Source organism: Onychostruthus taczanowskii, unplaced genomic scaffold, assembly GCF_017590055.1.
Source record: "Onychostruthus taczanowskii isolate IOZ18803 unplaced genomic scaffold, ASM1759005v1 scaffold8, whole genome shotgun sequence".
Lineage (NCBI taxonomy): Eukaryota > Metazoa > Chordata > Aves > Passeriformes > Passeridae > Onychostruthus > Onychostruthus taczanowskii.
This window is the reverse complement of record NW_024505892.1, coordinates 7438401-7465379: the sequence shown is the minus strand read 5'-3', so window position 1 is coordinate 7465379 and position 26979 is coordinate 7438401. Positions and strand designations below refer to the sequence as shown.

General features: G+C 39.3%; 1 protein-coding gene across 4 annotated transcripts in view; it reads left to right on the top strand.

Moving 5' to 3' along the window:
* The window catches only part of ARHGAP18 (Rho GTPase activating protein 18), a 92531-nt gene that overhangs the window by 43549 nt on the left and 22003 nt on the right, over positions 1–26979 (top strand). For 3 of the 4 annotated variants that reach the window (XM_041423932.1, XM_041423933.1, XM_041423931.1), the window contains 6 exons: positions 9951–10150; positions 12412–12647; positions 15353–15425; positions 21339–21508; positions 23705–23870; positions 26578–26669. In XM_041423932.1, the coding sequence (XP_041279866.1) occupies positions 9951–10150; positions 12412–12647; positions 15353–15425; positions 21339–21508; positions 23705–23870; positions 26578–26669 (937 nt within the window). Of the gene's footprint in view, positions 1–7262; positions 7321–9950; positions 10151–12411; positions 12648–15352; positions 15426–21338; positions 21509–23704; positions 23871–26577; positions 26670–26979 lie in introns of those variants that run through there. The other variant, XM_041423935.1, reaches the window with a different exon arrangement.

Genomic DNA, 26979 nt, shown 5'->3' with positions numbered 1-26979 from the left:
CTCCTAATGTGGTGCCACTTTTGTGATTTTACCTATACAGGTCACCCACATTCCGTTGTCCTCTTGTTTTCCCTTCTGGATTTTGCTCTCCTGTGAATAGCTAATTTTCTGAAATCAGCTATTTTCAGAAGTGTGATTTGGAACAGAAATGGATAAGTATGTGCAAAAAATAGGAATGTGAATCCTGAGCCTCTAAGAGTCGTCATTCAAATGAGAATTAAGAGGGTCAGAATCTCAGGACCTGAGACAATATGGTTGACTTAATTTTTTTCAGTACAGAAGTAAAACCAAAATCAATTTCTCCTCATACTTCTCAGTTTAGCTAGATTGTGATTATTTCATTGCAGATCTGATAATACATTATGTCGTAATGTTTTTGGGTTTTAAATAATCTCCAAATCTGAGTCCTTGAGAATCACGTTTTTCTAAAAGATACAAGCAGGCTTCTGCATATTATGGTTGTAGAATAAAGATAAAAGGGTGCACTGAGTTGAACAGCTTGGATGCTGGAATGCTGCAGTATCCCCAACACCAGGGAAACACAGCTGATGCAATCATCTTGTGGGGAGAGGCTTTATGGCTGTACTTGTCAGTCCTGAATTCTTTCTCGCTTTGTGTAGAGTGGAACAAGGTCATGTTTTTCCTAAAACAACCTGAGATGGCTTAGCAAATAACTCCTTTGGCAACTGTCCAGATGTGTGGATGTTAAAGTTCTAGCACCTCTTTTCATTCACATCATATATGGGCTGCCAGTGATCTGTAACAGAACCACAGAATCACAGGATATGCTGAGTTAGAAGGGTCCCACAAGGATCATTGAGTCCAGCTCCTGGCCCTCCACAGAACATCTCCAATAGTCACACCCTGTGCTAGGGAGCATTGTCCAAACACTTCTCAAGCTCTGTCAGGCTGGTGCTGTGACCACTTCCCTGGGGAGCCTGTTCCAGTGCCCAACCACCCTCACCACCCTGGGTGAAAAAGCTTTTCCTGATACCCAACCTAAATCCCTCCTGACACAGCTTCAGGTCATTTCCTCAGATTCTGTCACTGGTCATCCCAAAAAAGAGATCAGTGTCTGCTCTTCCTCTTCCCCTCACAAGGAAGCTGTAACTGCAGTGAGGTCCCCTTCAGTCTCCTCCAGGATGAACAGACCAAGTGACCTCAGCTGCTCCTCATGCAGCTTCCCCTCAGGGCTCTTCACCATCTTTGATGCCCTCCTTTGGATGCTCTCTAATAGTTTAATATCATTCTTGTATTCTGACTGTGAATATATTCTGATTGTGGCTGAAACTGCACACAATATTCAAGGTGAGTTTATTATTCATTTTACATAGAGTATGTAAATTTGTTAGCTTACCATATAATTGTAATTTATGTCATCCAAAGTGGAAAGCAGAGTCCAAATGTAGGAACATGAGGTCCAGTCAAAAGAAATGTCATGAAATATTTTAATCTTAGAAGTGCTGCATATAGTTCAGGCAGATTAAGTTTTGGCATCGTATCTGGAATCTGCCATTTCTGGTGCAGTGGATTAGAATGTTAAGTGTAATAGCCTGTGCCATTGCCAAAATTTCTTTCCTGTTTTCTTCAGCGACAGGCTGGGGTTGGGAAAGTAGTAAGATTATGTGCATGAAGGTAAAAAAACACAATATATAAATAGTAATGAGGGTGTGGCTGGAAGCAATCTGGTGTATATACTTAACTTTTTTGACTTAGAGTCTGGCAACCCTAACTTTGACCTGTTTTGTATTTATTATTTATGGACGGGTTTAAAATGCCAGTTGGTGGAGTTTTCTGGATTTTTGATTTTGTTTGGTTTTGGTTTTCTTTGTTGATTTGTTGTTGTTGTTAATCTCCAGAGCAGTTTTGAGCAGGTATTAACAGCAGCTGATGGTATTACAAAAAATCCTGAGAGACCTTATTCTCTTTGCTCAGCCTTTTTTATGTTAATTTAGAAATTTAGTACCGTTTTATACCTTCTCTGCAATCACTTTGTACTCTTGGGAAAAACAGAGCTTTGCCTCAGTTCCTACTTCTCTGGCTTTTCTTTGGAGCTTAAGGGGGATTTTGGGGAAGTTTGATTGCATTTGACATTCAAAACATTCCATAAGGTTACAGAGTAGCCAAAATGAAATTATTTAATGTGGGAGAGAAGGAATGCTATGTATCACTTCATGAAAAATACTGTGAAATTATGTTGCTTCCTTACTGTTATTTTTCCATGTTCTGTATATTTCTCTTGAAAAGACTGAATTGCAGGAGAGTTTGCAGTCAGTCATCGAAAGAGCATATATCACAAAAGGTAGAAAAGAAAGGATGCAGCTGTTCCAATACGTGACAAGATTTAGGAGATCAAATGAAAAGCAGCCATAGAAGCCCAGACTGAGGTTCTCTAATGCCTTGTAAAAGCTATGAAGCACTCTAAGGGTGGTAAGAAGTATTTTTGCATTGTTCTGGACACCAAATGTCCAAACTTGGTCTTGCTCAAGGTTTGCCTGTTACTTGTGAAAGGTTGTGATACTGGCTTTTGTTTGATGGGAGGTTTAAACCATCAATTAAATTAAAAAACCCTCTATTAAGATGTTAATTCTTGTAAAAAGATGATATTTTCATTTTCAAAAACCAATTTATTTTAATGTGTCACTACTCTGTGGCTTTATGTAAAATCCAGTTATTTTAGGACAACCTGCTTTGATAGCCACATCAATTCCAATTTGATTTTTTTTTTTTTTAACAGAAAAAGACTTCGAAAAGTGCTCAAAACTCCACTGCAAAATGGTGGATAGTGTATGAAGGGGTGGCATGTCAAAAGTGTCTCAAACAGTGGGTTGAAACCACTAGGATAAGTGGTTTGGTAACAACTCTGCAGCTTTTCCTAGAAATCGTGAAAAATCAGGATGCTCTTCTGGTAGGCACCATGGCTGTAGGAAAGTCTGGCAATCGCTTCCCAGGTCAGTGATCCAGCCAGGAATGGGGGAGCTGCAGCCACGCCACTGCCGTAGCCATTGGATTAGAGCTTTGTTGATTAATTCAGTTAATATGTTTTTGCATCTTGTGGTGCTGCTTGGGTTCTTGAAAGGAGGGGAGGGATGGGGAAAGCTTTGGGTTTAGGAGCTTGACTTATTCCCACACTTCTTGTAGCTCAGCATTCAGAATGAGAAGTGGGACAGGAGATCACACTGCTTTCCTCTCCTTGTCTGCTTAGTTGTTTAGATTAGACAGGATTTAAGAAGTCTTGTATTTATGTTTAAGGGCACAGCGTCTCATGGATTGCTCAGTAAATAGTTTTCAGAATGAACCAGTACTAGTACTCAAAGGCATTTTTTTGGTTGTTTTAATTTAGCTAGTCTTTGTACTAACTAAACTTAAAATTACTTACACAGATTACTGTAGTTTGTAACTCCTATGTCAACAAGATAATTGTTCTGTGAGAGTGCTGTTTTATTTATAGCCGCAGTGCTGGAGTCGATCACAAACCCACAAAAGCAAAGCTTCCTTTTATCTGTCTTGCAGTATGCCATGGGGTCAGATCTCAATCTTTAACACTCAGTGGTCCAGTGGTGAAAGGCTCCAGAGATCTGAGAATTATTCTTGTTTCTGCCACTGATTTACACCATGAGTTTGAGCAGCACGCTTCACCTCTCTGAGCAAAGCACCCACCCCTTTTTTCTCCCCCTCTCTTTGTGTCTTGTTTATCAGGTAACACATCTAAGCGTGTGTTGGTGTGATGTCCAGAATCAGTGAACCTCACTATCAGCTGCAATAATACTGCTAAATAGCTTTTATGACCCTTTTTGCATGGACATTTCAGAAGCTGCTGCAGTAATGTAGCTGTAGTCAGATATGTTGGTTGTTGTAACTCTTAAGTAAAGTGCTAGTTTATTGCAGTGCCAGAAAATGTGTGTGAAGGGCAGCAGTGCTCAAGACATTGCCTGTACAAGAATTCCAACAGCAATGGTTAATGGCTAGGATTTAAAGACACTTTTAAGGCCAAACATTGTATTTTCAGTGTACAGTTTAAGGATATGTAATAGTTCAGTTTGACAAATAATTACATCACTTGACGTTGTGGTTTAAGCCCAGCCAGCAATCAAGCACCACTCAGTCATTCCCTCACCAACAGGACTGGGGAGAGAATTGGAAGCATAAAAGCTAGAAAAGTCATGGGTTTGAGATAGACACAGTTTAATGGGGAAAGGAAAAGCCATGCACACAAGCAGAGAAAAACAAGGCATTAATTCCCTGCTTCCTATGGGCAGGCAGGTGTTCAGCCATCTCCAGGAGGGCAGGGCCCCATCACCTGCAATGGTTGCTTGGGAAGGCAAACACCAAACTCTCTTGAAAGGTTATATTCAGATCCAAAACTAGTGGTTAGCACTACAAAAATGACAAAGATTATATTTTTTCTCATCACTCACTCTTTTAGAACACAACATAGTCCTTCATTCTCAAGTGAGAAAAATGGGATTAAGGACAAAATTAGCTTTCTGCAAAGTGAATTTATCTGAAATACCAGTGGAAGTGCACCTTACAAACTGATTCATCCCTAGCTGTTGTAGTTTACACGGGACAAATGTCAATTATGAGCTGCTAAAAAGGCAGTGGAACAGATGGGAAATATAGTTTTCACAGGAAAGAAGATAAGGAATAAAGACAGCTGCACTGTTATAAAATGATTCTTGAGGAAATCAAAATCAGGGTGACAGAACTGGGAAAAAAGCACAATTTTGTTATGGCATAAGTCAATGAATAATGTAAAGAGTCATATTTTCTTAAAGGAAAGGCTGAGAAAGGACACAGTTGGTCACAAAAGGAAAGGCTGTGAAGAAAACATTTTGATGCCTGAAAGGCTGGAAATAAATCCCCATAGACTCATGTCTGTAGAGCAGGTATTTGTTTATTGCAGCACTGGTGGTGAAGGGGATTATCTCCTCTTAACTCACCCACCCTTGTCAAGTGCTGTGGTGTATTTATACAGTAGGTATTGCTTGGTTTCACTGTGTCACTGCAGCATCATCACGCATGTGTCAGAAGTAATTTACATAGTGTGATCTCATGGTTATTAGATTGTATTTTTGCACAGTGCTTGCATCTCCCCAATTCGGGGTTGCTGGGGGTCTTTGAAGTCTTCCAAGGTCTTCTGCATATCTGAACTTTTCAGCTTTGCCTTTGGAGCATGCCCAGTTGTGGTGTTCCTTGGTCTGTCTAGTCTTAACCGGCCTAAGTTCTTTGGTTTTTGGTAATTGGCTTTGTTGCCAATTTTTCATTAGTACTACACTTACCTATGTCTAAAACAATCTACCTGGTGAGTTTTTTCTTCTTTTTTTTGTCTATTCAGCGTTAAGAAACTAGTTAACTGTATACTAGCCATTACATTGTATAAAAAGTTATTTATATCAGGTTATATAGGTATCAGGTTATATAGATATATAAAAAGCCGTGATTTAGGTTATAGTGATATCAAGTTATATAGATCTATTAGGTTATACTGATATCTTATAAGATACAAGTTATATAAGCACCTTGTAACTTTGATCTAAGTTATATAGGTATCAATTTGCACACAGTTCTTCTCCTTTAAGTACTTACCACAACATGGAGCACATCAGTACTTAGTAAAATAACCCAAATCTGTTTTTTCCCTTGTTAATGTAATGAATGGTGTTCATTACAAGAATTGTTTTCAATGGCTTCCTTCTGGAAGACCTGGAGTGCTTTGTCTCGTGTCCTTGATGTTTCCAATAAAAAAAGTATCTCTGGTGAGGGGGACAAGAATATTAAATCTGGTAAAACACTGCAATATATTGAAGAATGAGTTCTATGCCTGGGGGCTCTGTTTTGTACTGAGATAAACAGGCAAAAATCTCATTGGCTGCAAAGGTCAATGTCTGAGTATCAGAGGTCAGAACTGACTGTGCCATCTGGAAATGAGAGTATTGCACTGCTCCCTGTAAAGCTATTTGAAGAGTAAACTCTTTTACAAGTAAGTGGAAATAGATGCTAATAAGATTTTAATGGAGTTTGAGTGTGTTTTTGGTTATGACCTTAATAAAAATATGAGTTTTCTGGGGGTGATGAAACTGCTGGTGAGTAAGTTTGCTACTTAGTAATCTGAAATGCCTGAAAATTGCTTCAAGTGACTGTGTGTGTTAGCAGTACCTTACATTTTCTAGGGGGGAAAAAAGAGATCTCCTTTAAGATCCTTGTGAAAAGCAGCTGCATTTTTCAAATTTTAAATGCATAAACTGGACACCTGAAAAAAACAATGTACTGGAGAACTATTTTCTTCAACTGCAGTAATAACTTGGTTGGGGTTTTTTTTGCTTTTTTTTTTTTTTTTTTTTTTTTTTTTCATGAGCCGTATTTATTTCCTACTGATAGTTTTTTGGAAATCAGTTTTCTACAAAATTTCCAAGTTTGTAACATGGGGCATTTGAATTGCTTCTAAAATAATTTTTAATGAGTCTATAAATGTGGCACTAATAATATTTAAAAATATCTCTCAGATTCTTATATTATTACTAAGACTGATTAATTTTCCCCTTTTCTCTGTTCTTCTTGGCCTTAATGTTTCCACCTCTGCGTTGCTGTTGTGCAATATACAACAAATGCTTACTGAGAATAAGTATGGAGAAGGATTGAATTTCGTGGAAGGTCACAGCAGAAAACCCATATTCTTGGTCTTGTCAGCAGATATCTAAAAACAAAAATATTAATTGGCAGCCTATTTTCCCATATGCTATGAAATTTTAAACATATTTTTCTCTTCTCATCTACACCAAGGTAGATGAGGTATGAAGACTGTCCTCATTATCTTCAGAAGATCCTGTTTGTGCCTTTTTGTACCCAAGGGAAGGTTCATAGGAGAGACAGAGATGAAGGTGCCTGGAGCCATGGCTGTGTAGATTATGCACTAAATACTGCTTCACCAATATCTTTCTCTGGTGCAGTATGCAAGGCAAGAAACCTTGAACCAAGTGGAGTGAAAAAAGGATCTGATCCAGCTCTGTCAGCTGGAGCTTTAGCAGTTGTTCACGCTGAACCTGAGCCTTTCTCTGTCCTAGCCCACAGAAATGTAATTGTGGCTATGAAAAAATGCAGATGGCTTTGAAAAGGTTTGCAGTTTGAACAGATACTGGGGATAGGGAGTTGGTTGAGTCTGATGAGGAAAGGCAAGGAATCAGTGGGTGGAGTTGGAGTGGTATGGCATTTGGCTCGTGAGGAACTCAAGCATTGCTGGAGCCGGGGCTGAAGCTGGCAGCTGAGAATGGGCCTAGAGCACAGAGATTGAAGAAGAGATTCCAAGTTCACAGCAGAGTGGTGAGGTTTTTGTATGAATATTTCTCATCAGGATCCCCTGGTCATTGATGTCAAGCTGTGTCAGAGGGCTTTCATGAGAAGGCATGGCAGTACTGCCTGCTCAAAATTAGGAGTTGCTGTATTGGTTTGTTGAGGGGTGGAAAGGTCAGGCCAGGAGGAGCCTTGCAAGAAAAGCTGCTTACTTTTGAGCAGAGGAGCAGAGCAGCCCTGTGACCAGAGCCTGAAGGCCAGGACGCTGCCTCTGAGTTAATGGAGTGTTTGTGATGTACAGCAAATGTTCATAGGACCCTGAAAATGGCCTTGAGTGCTCTCTACTGAGTGTCAGCTCTGCATTTCAGGACACAGGCTTCTCTTCTCAGAGACAGAACTTAGTCTGGAGAAGGTGACAAGCCTGGCTTTTATAGAAGGAGTAGCTCTGCGCCGTCAGTGTGGCACAGAGCCACAGTATGTTGGAGTCTATCCCACCTCAGCCTGCCAGAGCTCCTCAAAGTGCATGCTTGTAATGTATTAGTCTGTTAGTTTTATTTTGTCATGTTGTGTGGTGGTGGTTAAATTTCAGCTGAGGTGGATCAGTGAGAGCAGGTTGCTCCAAAGGTAAAAGGCCACCCAAAAGCTGCTGAGCAGCTCCACAGGGTTAAACTGAGTGACAATAAGCTGAAATTTGACCTCCTTCAGGCAGCAGTTCAAGTGTCCAGAGTGTATTTTTGGGAGAGATCCAGTCTGCTCTGAGCACCTCCTGCTGAAGGAGAAGGCAAGGCTGGTCAAGGACTGGGATGTCTGTCCTGCTTTGACCACACTCAGCACCCCAGCTGCCTGCTGGGGACACTTCTGTGACTTCATGAACATCTTTCTGCAGTGATAAGGGTTGGGTTCACAGGCAGCACAGGTCACACACTTCTCCTGTCAGGAGAAGTTCAAGAGCAGAGGTAGCTACATGGAGAAGTTGTATTTATTGGGTAACGTGCACTATGAGCCTGATGGTGTTATTGCCAGTGATGCAAAAGCTGAACAGTCCTTAATGTTTTTGTTTTTTATTTCCCCTGAGCTTTAAAGTAAGGGCAGGTTAAGCAGTGGTGTTGAGGTGCACATTAGCTTGGTGGTTAATTGTCATTTATTAACTTGCACTTGGACCAGAGAGACAGGGTGTGTAGAAACTCAGAGTCCTTCCATAAGGCTCTTTACTTTTAAAGGCAAAGTCCATATGGTTAGTATTTCTTATCAGAGAATCAAGCATGTCTGGTGTGAAAGGATTTGTGGCTTGGACACACAAGGAGCTTATCTTCAGAGAGAAAGGCATGGCTGTTTTACCTAGGGGCAGCTGAAAAGCGTCAGTTGTCCTGAGATAAAATGTAAGGACAAGAGACTTTCATTTTAATACTATATAAACTTGCCAAGTCAGCTAGATAGGAAGGTAGGATTTAATTTACTGTGTTTACATTGTGATAAATCCACAATGCTTGGTTTTGATATGTTTATTTTTCTCTAGGAATGAATGGTATTTATTACCTAATCCCAAACTGTGTCTTCTTTTTTAGAATGTGGAGACAAATTCAGATATATAAGACTCTGAAGCTCTTCCTGAAATACAAAGAAATTGCTATTTTTTAATACAAGGAAGAATTTTGATACACTGTTACAGCAGTAGTTTAGAAAAAGATTACTGAAAATAATCAATGTCCAGTCTTACCTCTACAAAAAGTAGGGATAACTCTGAAGTTAAATCAGATGCTACTCATGTAATCAACTGATAATCTGAATCAGTTTGTGGCTTTTGATTTGGTATATTTAACTGCAAGGGTGACCTGTAACTTCAATGACATCACTGCAACCTGTGTCCTTTTTAAGCTGAATGCTTTACTAGGTCAGTGGTCATTTTTGCCAGTGACTTAATGAAGTCAAAATGACACCTAGAGGTTTCAGCTTGTTGGTTTCTTTTTTGTAGCTGCAGCTATACTTAAGATGAAAGATCCTTTTGGAAGCCTTTGCATTATATGTTTGGCAGGGCGAACCAAAAACCACTAACATCAAACTATAAGCTTTCTGTCAAAGAGGCAGCAAGATAGCAATAAAGAGTTTCCATGGTCTTTATTAAACATTTGGACTCACCAGTTTACTTAACAAACTGTAACTGCAGTAATTCTACATTGTCCTTTCCCAGCTGTAATTAAGGTCATAGATACCAGAGTAAATATTAATAAAAAATAAAAGCAGAATAGCAAAGGGAGACAGTAGTTGTACTGTTAAGCTGTAAGAATTTACTCGGGCAGAAAGGCACTTTTGAAAAATTCTTTAAGTGGTGAGTCTGGGAAGACACGTGCCATGAATTTTGTGAACCTGACTGTTGAGAGTCGAATTGAAGGTATATGTAATGAGGATTACTAGAATTTGGATTCATTTTTTCCTTTTTAAGACTGACTCCCCTGCTGTTCCAGATTGGGAGGTGCATAGAGCAGAAATATTAAACTGAAAATGTATTCCAGATACTAAAAGTAATTTTTTATATCTTGGTTTGCTTGTTGACAGTGGTTTGCTTTGATACTTTGACACAATTCATGGTGCCTTCACACTTATTAATACATCCTCTATCTTAAGATGTTAACCAAAAATTTTTTTTTGATTTATATTTATAGCCGTCGGTCTGGACAGTATACAATGAACCATGACAATTCCAGGAAGATCCCTGATGGAGCATCGTTTGACCGCTCAGGATCCCAGGACTCCTTGGATGAACTGTCTATGGATGACTACTGGAAAGAACTTGAAAACATCCATGAAACCAGAGGAAATAATCACGAGGAACGAGTAGCACTTGTAGTGAAAGAGCCAGATGGTAATGAAATCTGTTCTGTCAATGTTCATCAGTTTGCTGATTTAGGGGTTTTTCTTCAAGTCTTATTTCAAGAGATGGCACCTACCTAATGCAGATCAAAAAAGGAGGTCACTTGCCTGAACATCTGCTTTGAAAATTCTGTTGCCTCTGATGCATATCACCAGAAACAGGCAGTGCCCTGAAAGACAATTTTATCAGAGACAAGTAAAAGGCTGATTTTTCTTTGAATGGTACTTGCAAAATATCAGAAAGGTGCCTGTGCTTGCAAATCACAACTGAACTATTTGCAGTTTACTATTGAACTAACTTACCCTTTCACTCTTTGTGTATGTTGTTCGTTATTGTAGCTATTGTGGATAGAAACCTCATGCTTTAGAAGACAAGCCAATGATTAACCGATTTAAGTTTAGTGAGTAACTTTCTATGCTTGTAAACTATTGTGATTGTTCAGTTGTACTGTTTGTGTTTCTCAGAAGCATGAATTATGGGCCACTCCTTGGGGTATGGTCATGGACGCTGGGCAATTTTTTTTCTTTTTTTATTTTTGTGTCCTCTCGGATAGAGGAGGAGTAATGCCCTTAATTTCAGTTTTCTCTCAAAAATTGTTTTTTAACAATGCAGTAGCTGCCTCTCTCCCATTCTTACGACACCCACACTCTCAGTAAATTAAAATGGCGAATTTTGCATTTTGGTATGGCCTCCACATGAGTGAGAAGAATGCTCCGTGAGGTTTTACAAGGATTTGCTCTTCTGCCTCCCTAAGCACTTTGAAAAGTCACTGCTCTGAAGAGCATATAACAACGTGGCCCCTGGAGATAGCAGCAAGGCTCCCAACCCTTGTGACTGGGGAGCTGTGGGATTTTCTTACAGAGCCCTGGGGCTTTCTCCAGAGCAGTAGAACCCATTGTTCTGCAGTACACGAACCTCTTCTCTTACTGCAGCTCACTGATGTGGCTGTGACTTTAGGCTCTGCACCCCCAGCCCCGCCACTTCCATTGGATTGATATGGAGCCTTCTTCCCCCTGGTTACAGCAGCTGACTCTGGCGTGAAGCGCGAGTGAGCCAGCCCAGCTGAGTTATCAGCTCGAGCACGTGTGGCTGTGCCCCACACCTTGCCTAATGTGCAGCGCCTCTCTTGGGCACGGGTACTGCTGAGCACGTGGGATGCTGCAGCTGGTTGATGGACCTGCCTGAAACTGGCCAGGCAAAGGCAAGGCAGAGGAGAGAGTTTGCTCACAGCTGCTCTGGAGCATGGGTTCATGGCCCTTCTTTCCAGCCCTGATAACAAAACCTGAGAGTTTCATCAGAGGCTCAGGATGTGGCTGCACAGCCATAGCAAAATTTATATTTAAATTTTGGTGTCTGTTTTCTGGATGCTGTTAATATTAAGGTGCCCACTTGAACATGCTCTGGGTGCAGTGGTAAAATGCAATCAATAGTGAAGTTGACATGCCAGCTTTGGAGTATTTTTAGATATCTGATAAATGGAAATGTTGCTTGAACATCTGAGAGAATTGTTGCCATTCAGCACAACCTCAACTGCTACAGACAGAACTTAGTGTTTCATAGAAAATATCATTAGGGTGATACAGATTTCAGAAGCAGAAGTTTTGCCATTGGTTACAATATTTAATAGCTTTCTCTTCTTTCATGTGCAGTGATCTGTTAATAAAGGATACCTTATCAACTCTAAGACTAAAGCAAAATTGTTCTCTGGGCTGTCAGCAGGCTGGAGACCATGTCATAAGAACTGATGAAAAAATAGCATTAAGGTGACTTGTGTAGGCTGGTTTGTCCTTCATTAAATTGAGCTAGTGGAAGGCTGTAGGATTAATGTATCAAGAAAAGAGGGCAGAACCATGTCAGTAAGAGAGCTAAAAAGATTGAGTATTGAACTAAAAATCAGTGGAGCAGCAATGATCTGGCTTTCAGGCTTCCCCATACACATTTTTATTTAGGTACATTTATAAAACGGTATATGATTTTAATGGAAGTGCTGTAGATTAATATAAAGATTGCCACATGGCAATCTGTGTTGGATTAACTACTTTAAAAGCTTTGATATCATATATTAAGCCTTTTGAGGCTCTTCAGAAACAATAGCTTTTTTCCGAGTCATGACAGTGTAAGTAATTCTTAATTGTGTATCCCCTTGGTACTTTTCTGTGAATTATATTAACTGTGTCATGTCATGAAAATCCAATGTGCTTGGCAGTACTAGAAAGCCAATGTTTATGCCTTTTTCTCTTCAAACTGCTCAGAGGGAGAACTGGAAGAAGAATGGCTGAAGGAGGCAGGTTTGTCAAATCTGTTTGGAGAGAGCTCTGGCGACTCCCTGGAAAGCATGGTGTTTTTATCCACGCTGACCCGAACCCAGAAAGCTGCGGTGGAAAAGCGAGTAGAGACCGTCACACAAACCATGAGGAAAAGAAACAAACAGCACCAGATTCCTGATGTCAGAGATATCTTCAGGCTACAAAATGACTCAAAGGGAAAAGTGAGTTCCTGTCAGTTGTTTTGTTTGATTCTGGCAGAGAGAAGAGAGGGACATGTATGGATGGGGGGAGAGCAGAGTGGCACATGAAAGGGATATTTCCAGAAGATATGTGTCTAACTTCACTGATTTCCAAGGGAATTTGTCACTAAATTTTCAGGGATGGTGTTTGTCCAGATTTGATATTGCATTAAGCAATTTTAGTATTTAGGAAGAAGTGTGTATATTGGCCTCATCTTAAAGGTGATGAATAAAACAACTGCGCATTTTAATTGGAATTATTTTTCACATGGATGCAAAACTCATCACAACAATCACCCAAAGAGCTGCCACAAGCCTACTTTTACCTTTGAGTGGTTACCTGTTCCTTACTGGTGCTTTTGTTTGTTTGTTTGTTAAAAAAGGCAGCAAATGGGGCATTAGCCTAACCTCCTTGGTTTTGGCTTTGTGCCTATCAGCTGGGGCTGTAAACCCCATACTACCTCCCAGGGCCTATGTGTGTGTTAAACTGTGTATGGGAAGTTACTCTGACAGGCCCCAAAGGGTCCCAGTTTCCCATTGTGGGATATTGAAGAGAATTCCTTTCCCATATACAGGAAAGGGGAAGGAGGGAAATGGAGGCTATGATTAGAATTCCTTTTCCATGGAGAGGCGTGTGTGTCCTCTCTGCTTCCTCAGAGCACTGAGATCTTCAGCTGTAAGAATGAGACTTTATGGCGTGCCTGGGTTACCTGACCTCAGCTCTGTCCCTTGTTCTCACTGCTGACACTGCCTTTCAGTGTGGTGGTTGTGGTGATGGAAAGCACAGTGAATTTTGAGGGGATTTAGTTTCCTCCTTCCCTCAACAGCTTCCTCTCCTTCAGCAGCTCCTCCTAAACTCCTAAGTTGAAGTGCAGTGGGGGAAGTGGTGTGTTCTGGAGGCACAACTTCCCTTTCACTGTTCTGCTTTGCCTGTGGTTGTAAAAGATATATTAACTCCATAAAAGCTCTCTGGGATCTGATTTGTAATTGACCAAAAAATTACAAGATCTAATAGCAGAGCAATTTAGGTAAAATATAATGTAGCCTAAAGCAGTATAATTTCTCTTTTTTTTCTTTTATTTCAGTAAAGCACAAGAAATATTCATGTTCCAGTATGTAAGCTACATACTGTAATGTTTGAAAATCCTGTATCAAGTGTTCAATAGATTTTTCTTCTCTTAAACTACATGTTTTGATGTTGAAGACACCACTGAGAAGACAAATTATTTTAGGCATTTAAGATGTATAAAACGAATGGTTGTTTATTAAATATAGAAATACTGGGGGAAAAAAAATCCTTCTAAACTTGTCTCCTTGACAGAAACAAAGTAATACAATATAGGTCCTCAAACTTGTAATTAATTCCTTTCTCCAAAGCAAGATAATTGTTCAGAAATCATTGCTTGTGGTTATTCACCAAATCCATCACTGAAAGGCTGTGGGAAGTAGCTTCCACTACCTCCCTAGGTAACTTGTCTCACTGCTTTGTTACTCATTCATCATTAGAAAGCTTTTTATATAACAAAGAGAGGACTGAAGCCACCTGCAGCTGTATGAAGTCATTCCAGTTTAATAATAGTCTCCGAAAATCCTGTAGCCTCCCTTCATCTGGAGGAAAGCAGGAGGAAAGGTAAAACAATAGTGTTGATGTTTTGCATCAACACAACAATTGTGTTAATGTTTCTCCTGAATTTCCTGCCCTATTCCCAAAGAGAAGTTAGACTTTTGGTACCTTGACAGCTTCCCATTCTGCTTCTGCTGCTTTGTGAAACAGAGATTTTTTGTTGGGGGGCAATCTTGCTAACTTCTTCCTCCTCTTAAGATACCTGATTTAAAAAAAAAACCAAAAAAAACAAGAGAGAGAAGTGAAAATACAGATTATGCCAGTAGGATAAGTCTTTAAAACTTGCATTTATCTTCTCAGTAAGTATGGAGTTATAAATTGCTTGAATAAAATACAATTAGAAATAGAGTGTGTTAAGCATTAATTGTTAACCTGAGTTGCCAAAAAGTAAAAATGAAATGTGGGTAAAAATGTATATGAATCTATGTATACCTATATATATGGGCATAGATTTTCTACATGTTCTGAAATATTTTGTCTATAGTTATCCAGTTCACAAAATGTCACATCTTGAGACTGGGTAGGGCAGCGTTACAGAAAGGAGAGGATGGTTCAAATCCTTTCCCGTTCTTCATCTCTTCAAAGTGTCCTGGTTTCGTTCTGGAAATCTAAGCTGTAAGCACAGATAATGTCAGGCTGCCCTGCAAAAGGGATGGGATTGATCTCTAGAGGAGGCAACCATGTAAGCTTTTTCAAGAGAAAGGAATTTGGTCTGAGTCAGTCAAAACATCTCCAGATTCCCTTTCCATATTCTTTCTAGCGCAAACTACAGCTTCAGGTCAGACTGCATTTTCTTATTCTTTGCCACTCTGGAAAATAAAGTCATTCACCCATGCAGCCTTCTAGGAAGAAGAGGAATTGATTTAATTACTACTTTCTAAAATTACCTAGGTTTTAGATCCCCTTAGACTTTAGCAAGGGGTTTTCTGTTGAAACACAGATGTGCTTTTGCACACCCCTGCATTGCAGGAGCGTGCGTTTTAATCCTGCACAGAGTCAAAGGAGTTTCTACAACCATGCACTAGGTTTTTATAGTCATGCATATTTACTGTTCCTTTCTTAGGTCTGTGATGGAAGTGAACCTTCAACTGTGAGAACAAGTGAAAACAAAAATGAAACACATGATGGAACAAAAGGTAATGTCAAATTACTCTCTTCTTTATTCTATTTGTTTTTCTTTTGGTTTGTAGGTGTTAACTACACAGGATAGTACATGGGTCCATATTTTAAGTAACTTTTCAGCAAAATAAAATTAAATTATAATGAGAAACCTCTTCTAGGCTGAATTATTGATGTGTAAAATTTTAAGTGTGCCTGTAGGTCGTGTCCTTTGAGCCACCTGAGAAACCCTGTTTATTATCAGGGATCAGCTTATAATCAATCTGTCTGGGAGAAGTCTTCTCTTGTAGCTTATGCTCAGGTTGTTTCTGATCCTTAATTTATCGCCTCTGGTTTGTCTCTGCCGTACACCGCAGGAAATGAAGGTCTGTGCATAAACTCATCAGTGCATGCAAAAGAATCAAACCAAATGGACTATAAGCAAAAAAAAAAGGAGAACTGGTTGGACTAAAGCATAACAAAACCTTTGAGAACTAGCTATGTACCTGTAGCTCAAATTAAAGGGAAAACAGGGATTAAAGAAAAAAGGTTGTTTACCTTTTCAAGGAAAATGGAAATGAAATAGCGTTCTGTGTTACCTAGGTTGTGTTCAGTGGTGTGTGCTCACAAATGAGAGGTGAAGTACCCATGGAAGACCTTTTCCTCTTTCTATCAGGATAGTACATCACAGAAGCCCTTAGCTGACTCCAAAGTTTGTGTTTTGAGAGTATGATTTCTGATGAAAGACTTTGACAGGGCTTTCTGTTCTTCTTCAGGTCCGGTAGTAAAAGGATGGCTGTCCTGCATTATGTTGGGTTTCTTCAAAGTAAGGGTTGCACTGTGTCTGTTATACCAACCTGCTTACCCTTGTAGAGATCAGGTTATTTAAGATGCAGCTATTTAAGTTTTAAGCTGGCAGCTATTTAAGTTTTAAGATGCTGCACTGTTATTTTTCTTTGTTTATATGTTGGGGTTTTTGCTTCTTCTGGAGGACTGGTTACCACGTAGGTGTTACACTGAACCCTATACCCACACTAAGCAGGCAGATCAGTTACCTATTTCAAGTTAGTTAGCTGTAATTAAGCCACCAAATAAAAGTTCTGCTTCAGTTCTAGAATACTGACCAGTAGCATTTTGAAAAAATTGTTACTTTAGAATTAGACTTGGAAGACAGCAATGGACAATACAGAATGTGCATGGCAGTGGAAGTAGGAGACACGAATATAAAAAAGCCCTGGATAACACTGAATCTGTGTGTTTCCAGAAGTGTGTATTTCCCTCCCACCCTCTCAGCAAACCTCACTCCAATAAGAACAGTAAAAAAATTGGGAGGACTGCCAGACTGCTGGTTCAGCACAAGGGAAGGAAGAGATGCCTGGTGCTTGTGTCAATAAACTTCACTGTAGGATTCAGAGCTGGAAAATTACCAAGCAATTATTACAGAGTTTTTATCACATCTGGTTCTTTCTTTCTCTGTGGCCCTGATGAACCCTTCAGAAACGGGAAGTTCTGAAAGGCAAATCCCATATGCTAGCTCTCCTCAGCACAGATTGTGATGTGGATGGCAAATGCAGCCTGCTTACATCCTGGTACACTCCTGCTCTAGTCAACGTGCTTCAGTGGGCTCTGCTCCCAAGATTGGAGCAGGAAGGAAAACTCAGTTCAATCTGCAGTCAAGCCATGCAAGTTTGGTGGTGTTAAAAGCATGCATCTGGTTCAGTGCTGTGCTATGATCTTTTCTCCAGAATAAGCGCATTAGTGTTATACAAACAGTGAACGAATTTAAGGCAAAAAGTAAACAGTGCCTGATATTTCAGAGGTATTAAATATTTATGAAATCCAAATCCAAGAGCATTATTCTAAAATGGAAACCCTCTTTGACACAGAAGTAGTCCCAGTTTTACCTGAAAAAATATGAACGTCATCTTGGACATTAAAGACAAAAAGCCTAAATTGAGACATCTTAAAATTGTTATGGTAAAAAGACTCTTTTTGGCCATACTCCAAAGGTGGTGACTGTTCCTAATGGGATATTTGAATGCTGCATTCCCAAGTGCTTCTGCCAGACTGAAGTTGTTAATGGTTTGCCTTTAGAGCATGCCTGGGCTATGTGAACCTGTTCTTGTTTCTCCTTTCTTCTCCTTTCTTCTTCTTTCTGTGTGCAACAGACCTTGTTTTTTGACTAAATAATATATGCAAACTCACAGAATAATAAGTGCCTTTGTTTTATGAAGGTATGGAGTGTTTCTACAGGAAACAAAAAGAAAATTCAGAATCATGTATTAAGCTCTCAAAAGATATTTTCATTTTAACAATCCATGACACTTACTAAAGGCCTGCAAAGATAGGAATATGTTCAATAGATACAAAAGAAAAGTAATTTTCTTTGGAATCCTGTGAAAAGGAGTAAATAACTGTGTTGGTTGAGACCTCTCACAAAATAAAAAGGAAATAATAGAACATATGAAAAGCTAAATACTTATTAGCTTAAGTAGGGGAGTAGCAAAAGTCAGTTTACTATGACTGCAGTTTTTCTCAACTTAGGATTTGTTACAGGGGAAGAATAATAGATAAAACCTCTGTGTAAGGGTAGATTCAAAGCATAACAATCTAGAGAATGGATGAACAAATCGTGTGTACCATGTGTAATACAAGGGTAAAGAGCAGTAATGTTTGTTTCTTGATAGGGAAAAATCTGTAATCTGGTGGTTTTTAATTAAAGAGTTTGGTTTTGCTTTTCATTTTACATGATAAATGAGGATCCTATTGCCAAAGTAGTGCTGTCCGTGAAATGATTACAAGGTTTTTTATTTTCAATTTATAGCCATCTATGAACTAGCATTTTAAAGAAATGCTTTTTCAGTAAAGAAAAAAAATCATTCTGTCTTTCCAGTCATAAATTAAGATCTGTCAGCTTAGCTCTGTTGGTGTATACTCAAGATTCCCTTGCAAAACTGGGATATAGCACAGTTGATACTTGCAATGCTTCCTTGTTGTATTCCTGAAGAATTCCCATCATTTTATGTAATCTTTAAATAGCTCTGTGAACTAAGGAAAGGGTACAGAACTCATGTAAAATATGGCTTCCACATCCTCATAGACAATATTTGCATTTTTCTGTATCACACTTGCATTTCTCTCATTAAATATAGCATGTGGTTGGCAGGTTGGCAGAACACCAAGGCTGCTTCCTCTTACAGCTGCTACCCAGTTCAGAAATGTACAACAATGGGAGCAAGGCTGTACAACCAAGAAAAGACTCCCCACAGCAGCAGCACTTCCAGATCTTTAAAATGTGCAGAGCATTACTGAGATACCTGCTTTACACAACACCTTCGTAAGACCAGAGGACTGAAACAGGAGCTACTGCTTTTTGTTTGTTAACATCAGATCCCTCCTAGGCTGGTGGGAGGTATGTAGGTCAGGTATAGGCCACATTAGCATGACAAAAGTTTTGGGTGGACAGGAAACTTTTTTCATTCAGTATGGATGCATTGAACAGTTTACATGATGCATATGGATATATACAGAGAGATGCCAAGGATCAGAGTCAGGGATGAATTTGGCCTTGGATATGTTTGCTTACTGAGGACTCAGATATCTCTTTACCAAAAGGAGCAGCTCTAGTTTCAAGATCAGCTTAATCTTTAGTGTATGCCCTAGGCATTTTGGGGTCTGTGGAAAGTGAGCAGAAGCCACTCTGGAAAAAACAAGGGATGAGTAACACACACAACTGGCAGAATATGGAAACGTTCTGTTCTACTTCTCACAGCATTGCTTGGTTGTAAGTAGAGTCAAAGTATTAACTCAAACTTAGGTAAGTACTTTGACGTGGGAGTTGTGTAAAAGCACTGTGCCTTACCAGAAAGTGGCTGTGGTGGCTTCAACCATTTGCCTGTCAGGTCCCCTGAGTCTGACTCTGGCTGACTGAGGTTATTTTCAGGACTTGATCTAAATAATGTCAGAGAATTGTGTTTTTTAATAAGATACAGATGTAATTTGTGAAAAATTGTCGAGTTGCTGTAATTTTTTTTTAACTTCCTGCTTCATATGTTATTTGGATTGTGTGCCTGCAGCTCAGTTCTTTTACAGCCCACTGATACCATCAGTGTAGAGCATCACTTCCCTGACTCCTTGTAATTAGCTTCTCTGCAGGCTTTCCCCTGCTGCAGAATCAGCTTTTGCTGTACCTGTAACTGGGAACATTGTTCTCTCTTGGCTTAGGGTAGTTACTCTAGGCCACACAAAAATCTCCCACAGCAGTGTAAAAAAAATTAGTTTATTATGTTGCACAACATTCTTACACCAAAACATATCCATTGCTCATGGTTCTCCTTCACAACTCGTGCCTGTTTCCATCCAGTTTTCCTACACTTGTGGTATGTTAGCTTTGAACAGGCTGCAGTCTCGTGTGAGTAGGAGCCAGTGGCAGAATCATGGTCCCAGGACTAGGAAAGTGATTCTTCTTCTGTACTTAGCACTGGAGAGGCTACACCTCAAGTTCTGTGTCCAGTTCTGAACCCCTTAATTCAGGAAGAACGCTGAGGGACTGGAGCATGGCCAGAGGAGGGTAACAGAGCTGGTGAAGGGTCTGGAGTACACATCCTGTGCGGAGCAGCTGAAGGAGCTGGGGGTGTTTAGCCTGGAGAAGAGGAGGCTCAGGGGAATCTTACGTCTCTCTACAACTGCCTGACAGGGGGCTGTAGCCAGATGGGGGTTGGTCTTTCCTCCCAGGCAGCAACAGGACAAACCTCCCAGGCTGTGCCAGGAGAGGTTTAGGTTGGACATTAGGGAGAAGTTCTTCACAAAAGGCTGATTAGATATTGGAGTGGACTGCTCAGGGAGGTTGTGTGGTCCCTGGAGGTGTTTAAGGAAAGACTGGACACACCACTTAATGCCATGATATTGTTGACATGGGGGTGTTTGGTCATAGGTGGGACTCTGTGATCTCAAAGGTCTTTTTAAACCTTATTTATTCTGTGACTTTACTCTTCTGTGGTACCTGGAAACCTTCTGTGATTCCATAATGTCTTGCAAAAGGAACCTATTCCTTGATGTATTGTTTTGGATAGATATCATGAGAAAGATGGTGGAGAGACTGAAAGCTTTCTTAGACTTCTATGCTTTGTATTAAATACCGGTTTTTACAGTAAAATTTTCTTCTTACTTCTTTCACAATATATTTTAACTTCAGACCAAAAGCAGTGTTTGATTTACTGAGAAATAGGGAAGCTTCTTTTTCTAAAAGCAGAACAGCCTCTCCCTTTTTTGATTCTTTATTTTTTTAACAAAAAATGTTCTAAATTTGTCTAGTGTTTGATTCCTTTAAGGAACAAAGAAAGAGAAGTAAGGCCATTGTTGTGTACTTAGTCCTTCCCTGTGTCATGGAAACATGTCCAAACTGTTTTGAGGAATCTAGACTCTTCAGACTGAGGTGAGAACAAGAATAATGGAACAAAGATATGATCTGTGTACTCCCTGTTATTCCCAGATATTAATGCTTTGGGTCATGGAGGACAAATTCTCTATTGCTTTTGAAATTTTAACAGCAGAAAAATGTGCTGATTTGTTTGCAGGATGTTACAGTCTTTGAAGCTAGAAAGTGTTTGATGGCAAGAAACTCCTGATGCCAAAGCTCTTTGGCTTTGCACGATTCTGGGAGTCTGCTGTTTGTTTGAGGTGGATTGCTCTATCTTTTCATAATAGATAAATAGGAGAGAAGGCCCCCATGCCTTGGCAGAATTATTGAAGAAAACCTACAAAAGTTGAACCCTTGTCAATAGCTAAATTTTCGACTGACATAAAAAATACAGGAATAGTGACTTCGCAGTCAGAAAGTCCATTGCTTGCACAGCATTAATTCCTACTGAGTTTAAAACTTACTCTCATGCACAAGTGGTGCTCAGTTGTGCTGCTGTTGATTTTTAGCTTTTTTTTAAATATGTTTTCAGGTCCAAAGTTCAGTCTTGGAACAGATGAGCAGAAGAGCCTGCTTGAAGACATGCCATCTTCAGACACTGACATCAATTTGGAGATATCATTTGCAGAACAGGCAGCTAATCTCAAAGACAGCTTAGTAGGCAAAATGTACAAAGGTGGAGGGGGTGACACTCTTCTCCCGGTAGGTGTTTCTTATTTATTCTGCTTTAGTTTGTGCTAGAGGTAATGTTTCGGTGATATTTTTCTGAGACTGAGTGAATTAGATTTAGAAGAACATTGTCAGATTTAGCTTTGTATAGATAGAGGTTCTTAAGGTAGCTGATTTTTGGGAATAGTATGCTCAATAACATGAAAATAGCTACATTTGTGCCTGTTTATGTACTTATGTGTGTGGAAAAATGTGCTCTGTGTAAGCAAAAATGAACTTCTAATATTAAGCTGGAATGGTGGCTTAGTGGTGGTTGTACCACTCTATCCTTGCTTCATTTATTTACATCCCCTTTTTCTGTTATCTGAGGTGAGATGCTTTACCTCCAATAAAAAGCTCTGCTGTAATGTGAAAAGGGTTGGTGGATGCCTGTAGAAACCTTATGCAGTTGTCTGATACAGGTGAGGGATGAGGATGAAGAACAGAATTGTCTGTAAAAGTTAGAGGTCTGAAGTCAAATGGCAGGAAATTAAAAATTAATTTGAACTCAGTTTTTCTTTCCAACTCTTAATAAAAAAAGGGTCTTTCAGAATGAATCCCTATAAAATCAAAAGAAAGTCCTCTAAGGGATTTTGTTGTCAATCCTCAGAAATCTCTTTTTGGATCTCTCTCTGCCTACCAGTTCATAAACATGTAGCATGTACATGTAACCTGTAAACTAATGACTGGTGTGAAAACTGTCTTTTTTTTCTTTTTTTTCCTAACACTGTATGCAAACATGCCTGAGTAAACACAATATCTGAAATAATGTTTCCTAGTTCTTCAAACACTTAATTTAGATAAGGACTTGTGCAGTTCTTCAAGTAGTAATTACCCCATGTATCCTAGTTTAAACATTATAAACCAGACACTAATGGATATTTAGAGATGGATTCTAAAGTGTTTGACTCATGTTTCTCTAATGCAGCCTATTACAAGGAGATAAAAGCTATGCTCTAACTTCTGTAAATATGCATAATACATACATCAGCTCTACTTCTGGCCAGGCTTGTGAAGGATTGCTCAAAGACATGGCTATGGGATTTCTTCTTCAGTTACAGAAGGAGCTGCAAAGTGATAGGAAAAGGAAGGGAGTTACCTATTTAAATCTACAATATATTGGTTGCACCTTCATCATTGGCAGCTATTTTTAAACAGACATGTTTGTGCAAGTCAGTGAAAGCTCAAGGTGGGGAACTGGCTACTCATCTACCTTTTGTAAATTATGTTTATGTTTTGGTGTGTGCCCTTGTAGTGATGTACCATAACCAGCAATTCAGCTCTGCTATTGTTGGGTTTGCACAGGGTAAGGAAATAATTCATGAGTATAATATGTCTTTCCAAGTGGAAGAAAGTCTTGTCAAGCTTCCTGCTCTGAGTCATGCATACTTAGAAGCCTGCTGGTGAGAGATGGAGTTAGAAAGTTCAGTGAGTTGGGAAGTCCCTCACCCTTTCAGTGAAATTCCTTATATTGCTCTCTGACTGCAGCCTCTGAGTATCTAGTGCAGTAGCAAGGAGCCATGATTAAGTATCCCCCTTCTCTGAGAAGATAACTCCTTTATTATTATTTATATGGCAGCCAAATATTTTATTTTGTATGCACAAATGCAGAATGATTTCTATCCTATTGCATAGGATTTCTATGCAATTGTATGTGTATAAGATTGTTCATGGAAAGCCATTTCCACTGCTATAAACTGGAAAAAGATGCAGAAGGTGGAGGGGGAGTATGTGGTTGCAAGCAGGACAAATGACAAATCCAGACTCTTCCTGGAGGTGCCAAGTAAAAGCACAACAGTTAGTGGACACAAGTGACTGATGGTGAATTTTTTTTTGCATAGTAAAGACAGTCTCCATGAGAGCATTCCGCACTGAAACAGGTTCCCACAGGGGTTATTGGGAATTTTCAAAATTAGTTTGAACAACAACAACAAGCAATCCAATCAGACTTGGAATTTAGCCTTGCTTTGAACAGCAATTGAATTAGATGACCTCCAGAAGTCACTGGGAACCTAAATCTTCCTATCATTTTAAGATATCTGCTTTTTAACCTATTTGTGGGATTCTCCTTTGATTTAGTCAGTAACAGCAGGCTTCATGATGAAAGGTTGTACCCTGAAGTGCAGCCTTTGAGCTAAGTAATTTGTCATGACTTGGATTATTTATCCTGCTGCAATTCTCTGCTTTTAGAATTTCAGACTGCCGAAGGACAAAACAGGTACCACAAAGATTGGTGACCTAGCCCCTCAGGACATGAAGAAAGTCTATTCTTTAGCACTGATTGAATTAACTGCTCTCTATGACATACTTGGGACAGAATTCAAGCAGCAGAAAGCTGTAAAAATCAAAACCAAAGGTAAGTTGGTGTATTGTATTCTGAACCAATTGCATCTGTTTAATCCAATGAAACAAATGCACCAGTTTCTTTATGATCTTCCAGCAGAAAATTTATATATAATATACAAGCAATAACATAAGCCCTGAGCAACATGTAATTTTACACCTTAAGACAAGCTCTAAACAAGTTCACTGACATAATGTCTCCAGCTCTTTGTCTAAAATTAAAACTCAAGACAGTCACTGAGAAGATAATCTAAGGAGTGAAGGGTAACTATCTTAGTAGTATGCTGTGCAGCAAGAATTGCTTCAGAAGTTTGTATGTGCTGATTTATTCCCAAAGGGCATGAGCATGTTCTCTTTGTGGGTATGCTTTTCCTGAGGGTAGGTACTGGTCTACTTTCAAAATTGGACTCAGTGATCTCAAGGGTCTTTTTCAGCCTTTGCAGTTCTGTTGTTCAGGTGAGTCTACCTGACTTTCGTGCTGTTGTTGCCGTAGGTGGGAGATGCTTGTAGCCTTTGTCACCTGTTTCCTATTCTGTCTGGCACAAATGTTCCTGTGTCATATAGGCCGTGCCCATCCAGTATTTTCTTAGGCTATAATGCAGTTGTTATGATGAATGGCATCATATAAAGTGGAAGATTTAAACTGTTTCAAAGGAGGCAGAGACAGCTGCACGTGTCACTTTCCTCTGCGAGCCATCAGAGCATATGGGTAATCACAATGCTTACCTTGAGAGCATAGAAAGCATGGAAACCAATTTCTTGATGCTAGAGGTTTTCAGTACTTTGTTTGGTTTTTGTGTTTTTGGCTTCTGCTAAATGCTTTACAAGAGCTTGAGATGTGTTACCAGTTGATCACAAGCCTGCTTTGGCCAAAACTCTGTTGTCAAGGTTCAGTGAATGTGACAGTGCAATAGCTCACTGTAAATAATTGAAAGCAACAGAGGGCATAGAGAGATGCGCAGCAAGGTACAATAGATTCTTCAGAACATGTTCTTCACTTTACAGTAGTAGTAAACAGCTTTTTTAATGCAAAAGGCATACACAGAAACATCAACAAGACCTTGTTCACTTGAATGCATTTTCTTCTTGCAGAAGTACTTGTGCTGTCACTAATAAACAGAGACAAAGCACTTTCATCTCTTGTATTTTGGGTCTTATAACTGCTTCTTTTTACAAAATTAATTGTTAATTGAATTTCACTTTCAGCATTATTATCTGAATGGCAGGCATTCATAAAATGTTGACTTGATTGAAAACTTCTTTGAAAGGTAAAAAAAGGCTAGACTCATGGCAATGTGTAGGAAATGGACAACGAAATCAGCTTTTCTGCCAAGCTAATCTGCTTTTGCAATGTACTGCCTTCAGTGCCTTGTTGCTCTGTCTGACCCTTACCTCTTCATCCTTTAAGTGTTGTTTGGCCAGTTGATTCATACAGTGGTGGATCTATTAGTTTTCTCCTTTGTGCTTGAGTATGTAAAGATGATGAAAACATCTTTCTTCTGGGGAATGCTGTGCTGTGCCCAGCACTGCTTTTTTATTGACCCCCTGGAGTTTGTTTTTTCAACTACATTTCAATGGAAACTTTTATTATTGACAAGAACTTCAAGATAATAAAGCTATGGGCTTTATAGATATTGCTGGATATGGATATTGCCTGTATGTATGAGTCCCTTGTATTTTATAGGTAGATTTTTTATGCTGACAGAGATACAAGAACTTCTGGTTTGGCACTGAAATTGATCTTTCTTTGATGTATATCATGTTTTCTCAAGAGCTGACAGTTTTTTTAGTAATTGCATCTGTTCTGTGTTCAATATTGGCATGGTATCATGCCAAGCAGCAGATTTTTGACTACTTGTATTGTTATATGCTGCTCCAGAAAACTTGCACATACAGCAATTATCAGTACTTCTGACAGAGAAGTTCTGTCTCAGCAACTTTGGGTTAGTCATTATTAGCATAGCTCTCTTTAGATGGTTATTCACTTCTATTCAACTGGGCCATAACACATATAAGTCTCATTTACATGAAGACTAAGTTTGTCATCAAGGCTAAATTAACTGTGGCTGAATTCCTTTAAAAAAAAAAAAAAGAATTGCTTTGGCCCTATTGTAAAAGTTATTTTTTAACCAAGAATTAACTGTACTTTCGCTGTTTTTGAAAATGAACTTTTAGTGAATTGGTTGTCTTGCTGTTCTACTTGTGCTGTATAATTCAAAAGCACAGGAGTTGAAAAGCTGTTATTTCCAAACCCTCACAGAGAGAAGTGTTCAGAGAAACTCTGGGTGATAATTGCATTTGTCTCATTTTAGTGACCAAGTTCTGGATATTTTACTCATGTAATTTCCATCTCAACTATAATGACTTGCATTGAGTGGTGAAGATCTGCATTGCAGGGTCATTATCACATCCATTCTGCAAACCAGAACTATGCAGATGGTTCATTTATGCAGTTTGCTTTACTGTGCTCCAGAATATGTGGATGGCAATTTGAAGTCGAAACAGAAGACTCCTGAGGAAGAGATGATGAATCCTTTTAGCCAGAATGTTTTGTGAAGTAACTTGATTGGCAAAGACATTAAAACACTTTAAACAAAAGGTCAATAGCTCTGAATGCATTGAATAGACTTACTGCTTCAGAAATGTGGGTTTATGCCAGTATCACATGTACTGGAAAAAGATGTGGATAATATCTCAGTTTCTTTTGCTTTATTCTTCAGACTCCGGCTTGTTTGGTGTCCCACTGTCACTTTTACTGGAACAGGATCAGAAGAAGGTCCCAGGAACCAAGATCCCACTGATTTTTCAGAAGGTAAATAGGCATGAAGAAGTTAACATGCAAAATGACAAAACATAACATTTTGTCCTGGATTTATTTGCTTCCTGTAGCAGTTTTCAGTATAATACTCTAATCCATCTAAGTTATTCTAACTTTTAATTGCAGCTTCACTTACTAATTCAGTAAATGTGATATTTTGCATTGTATCAGACCTATTTTGCATTCAAGAAATTAACTCACAAGGCAGGTGCTTTTCCAGAAGACTTGTTGCTTTAGTACAAAGGAGTATGCCTTTGCCCATATCGTGTCATGGTAGTGGGGGAGATAATTAGAAAGAAGATGG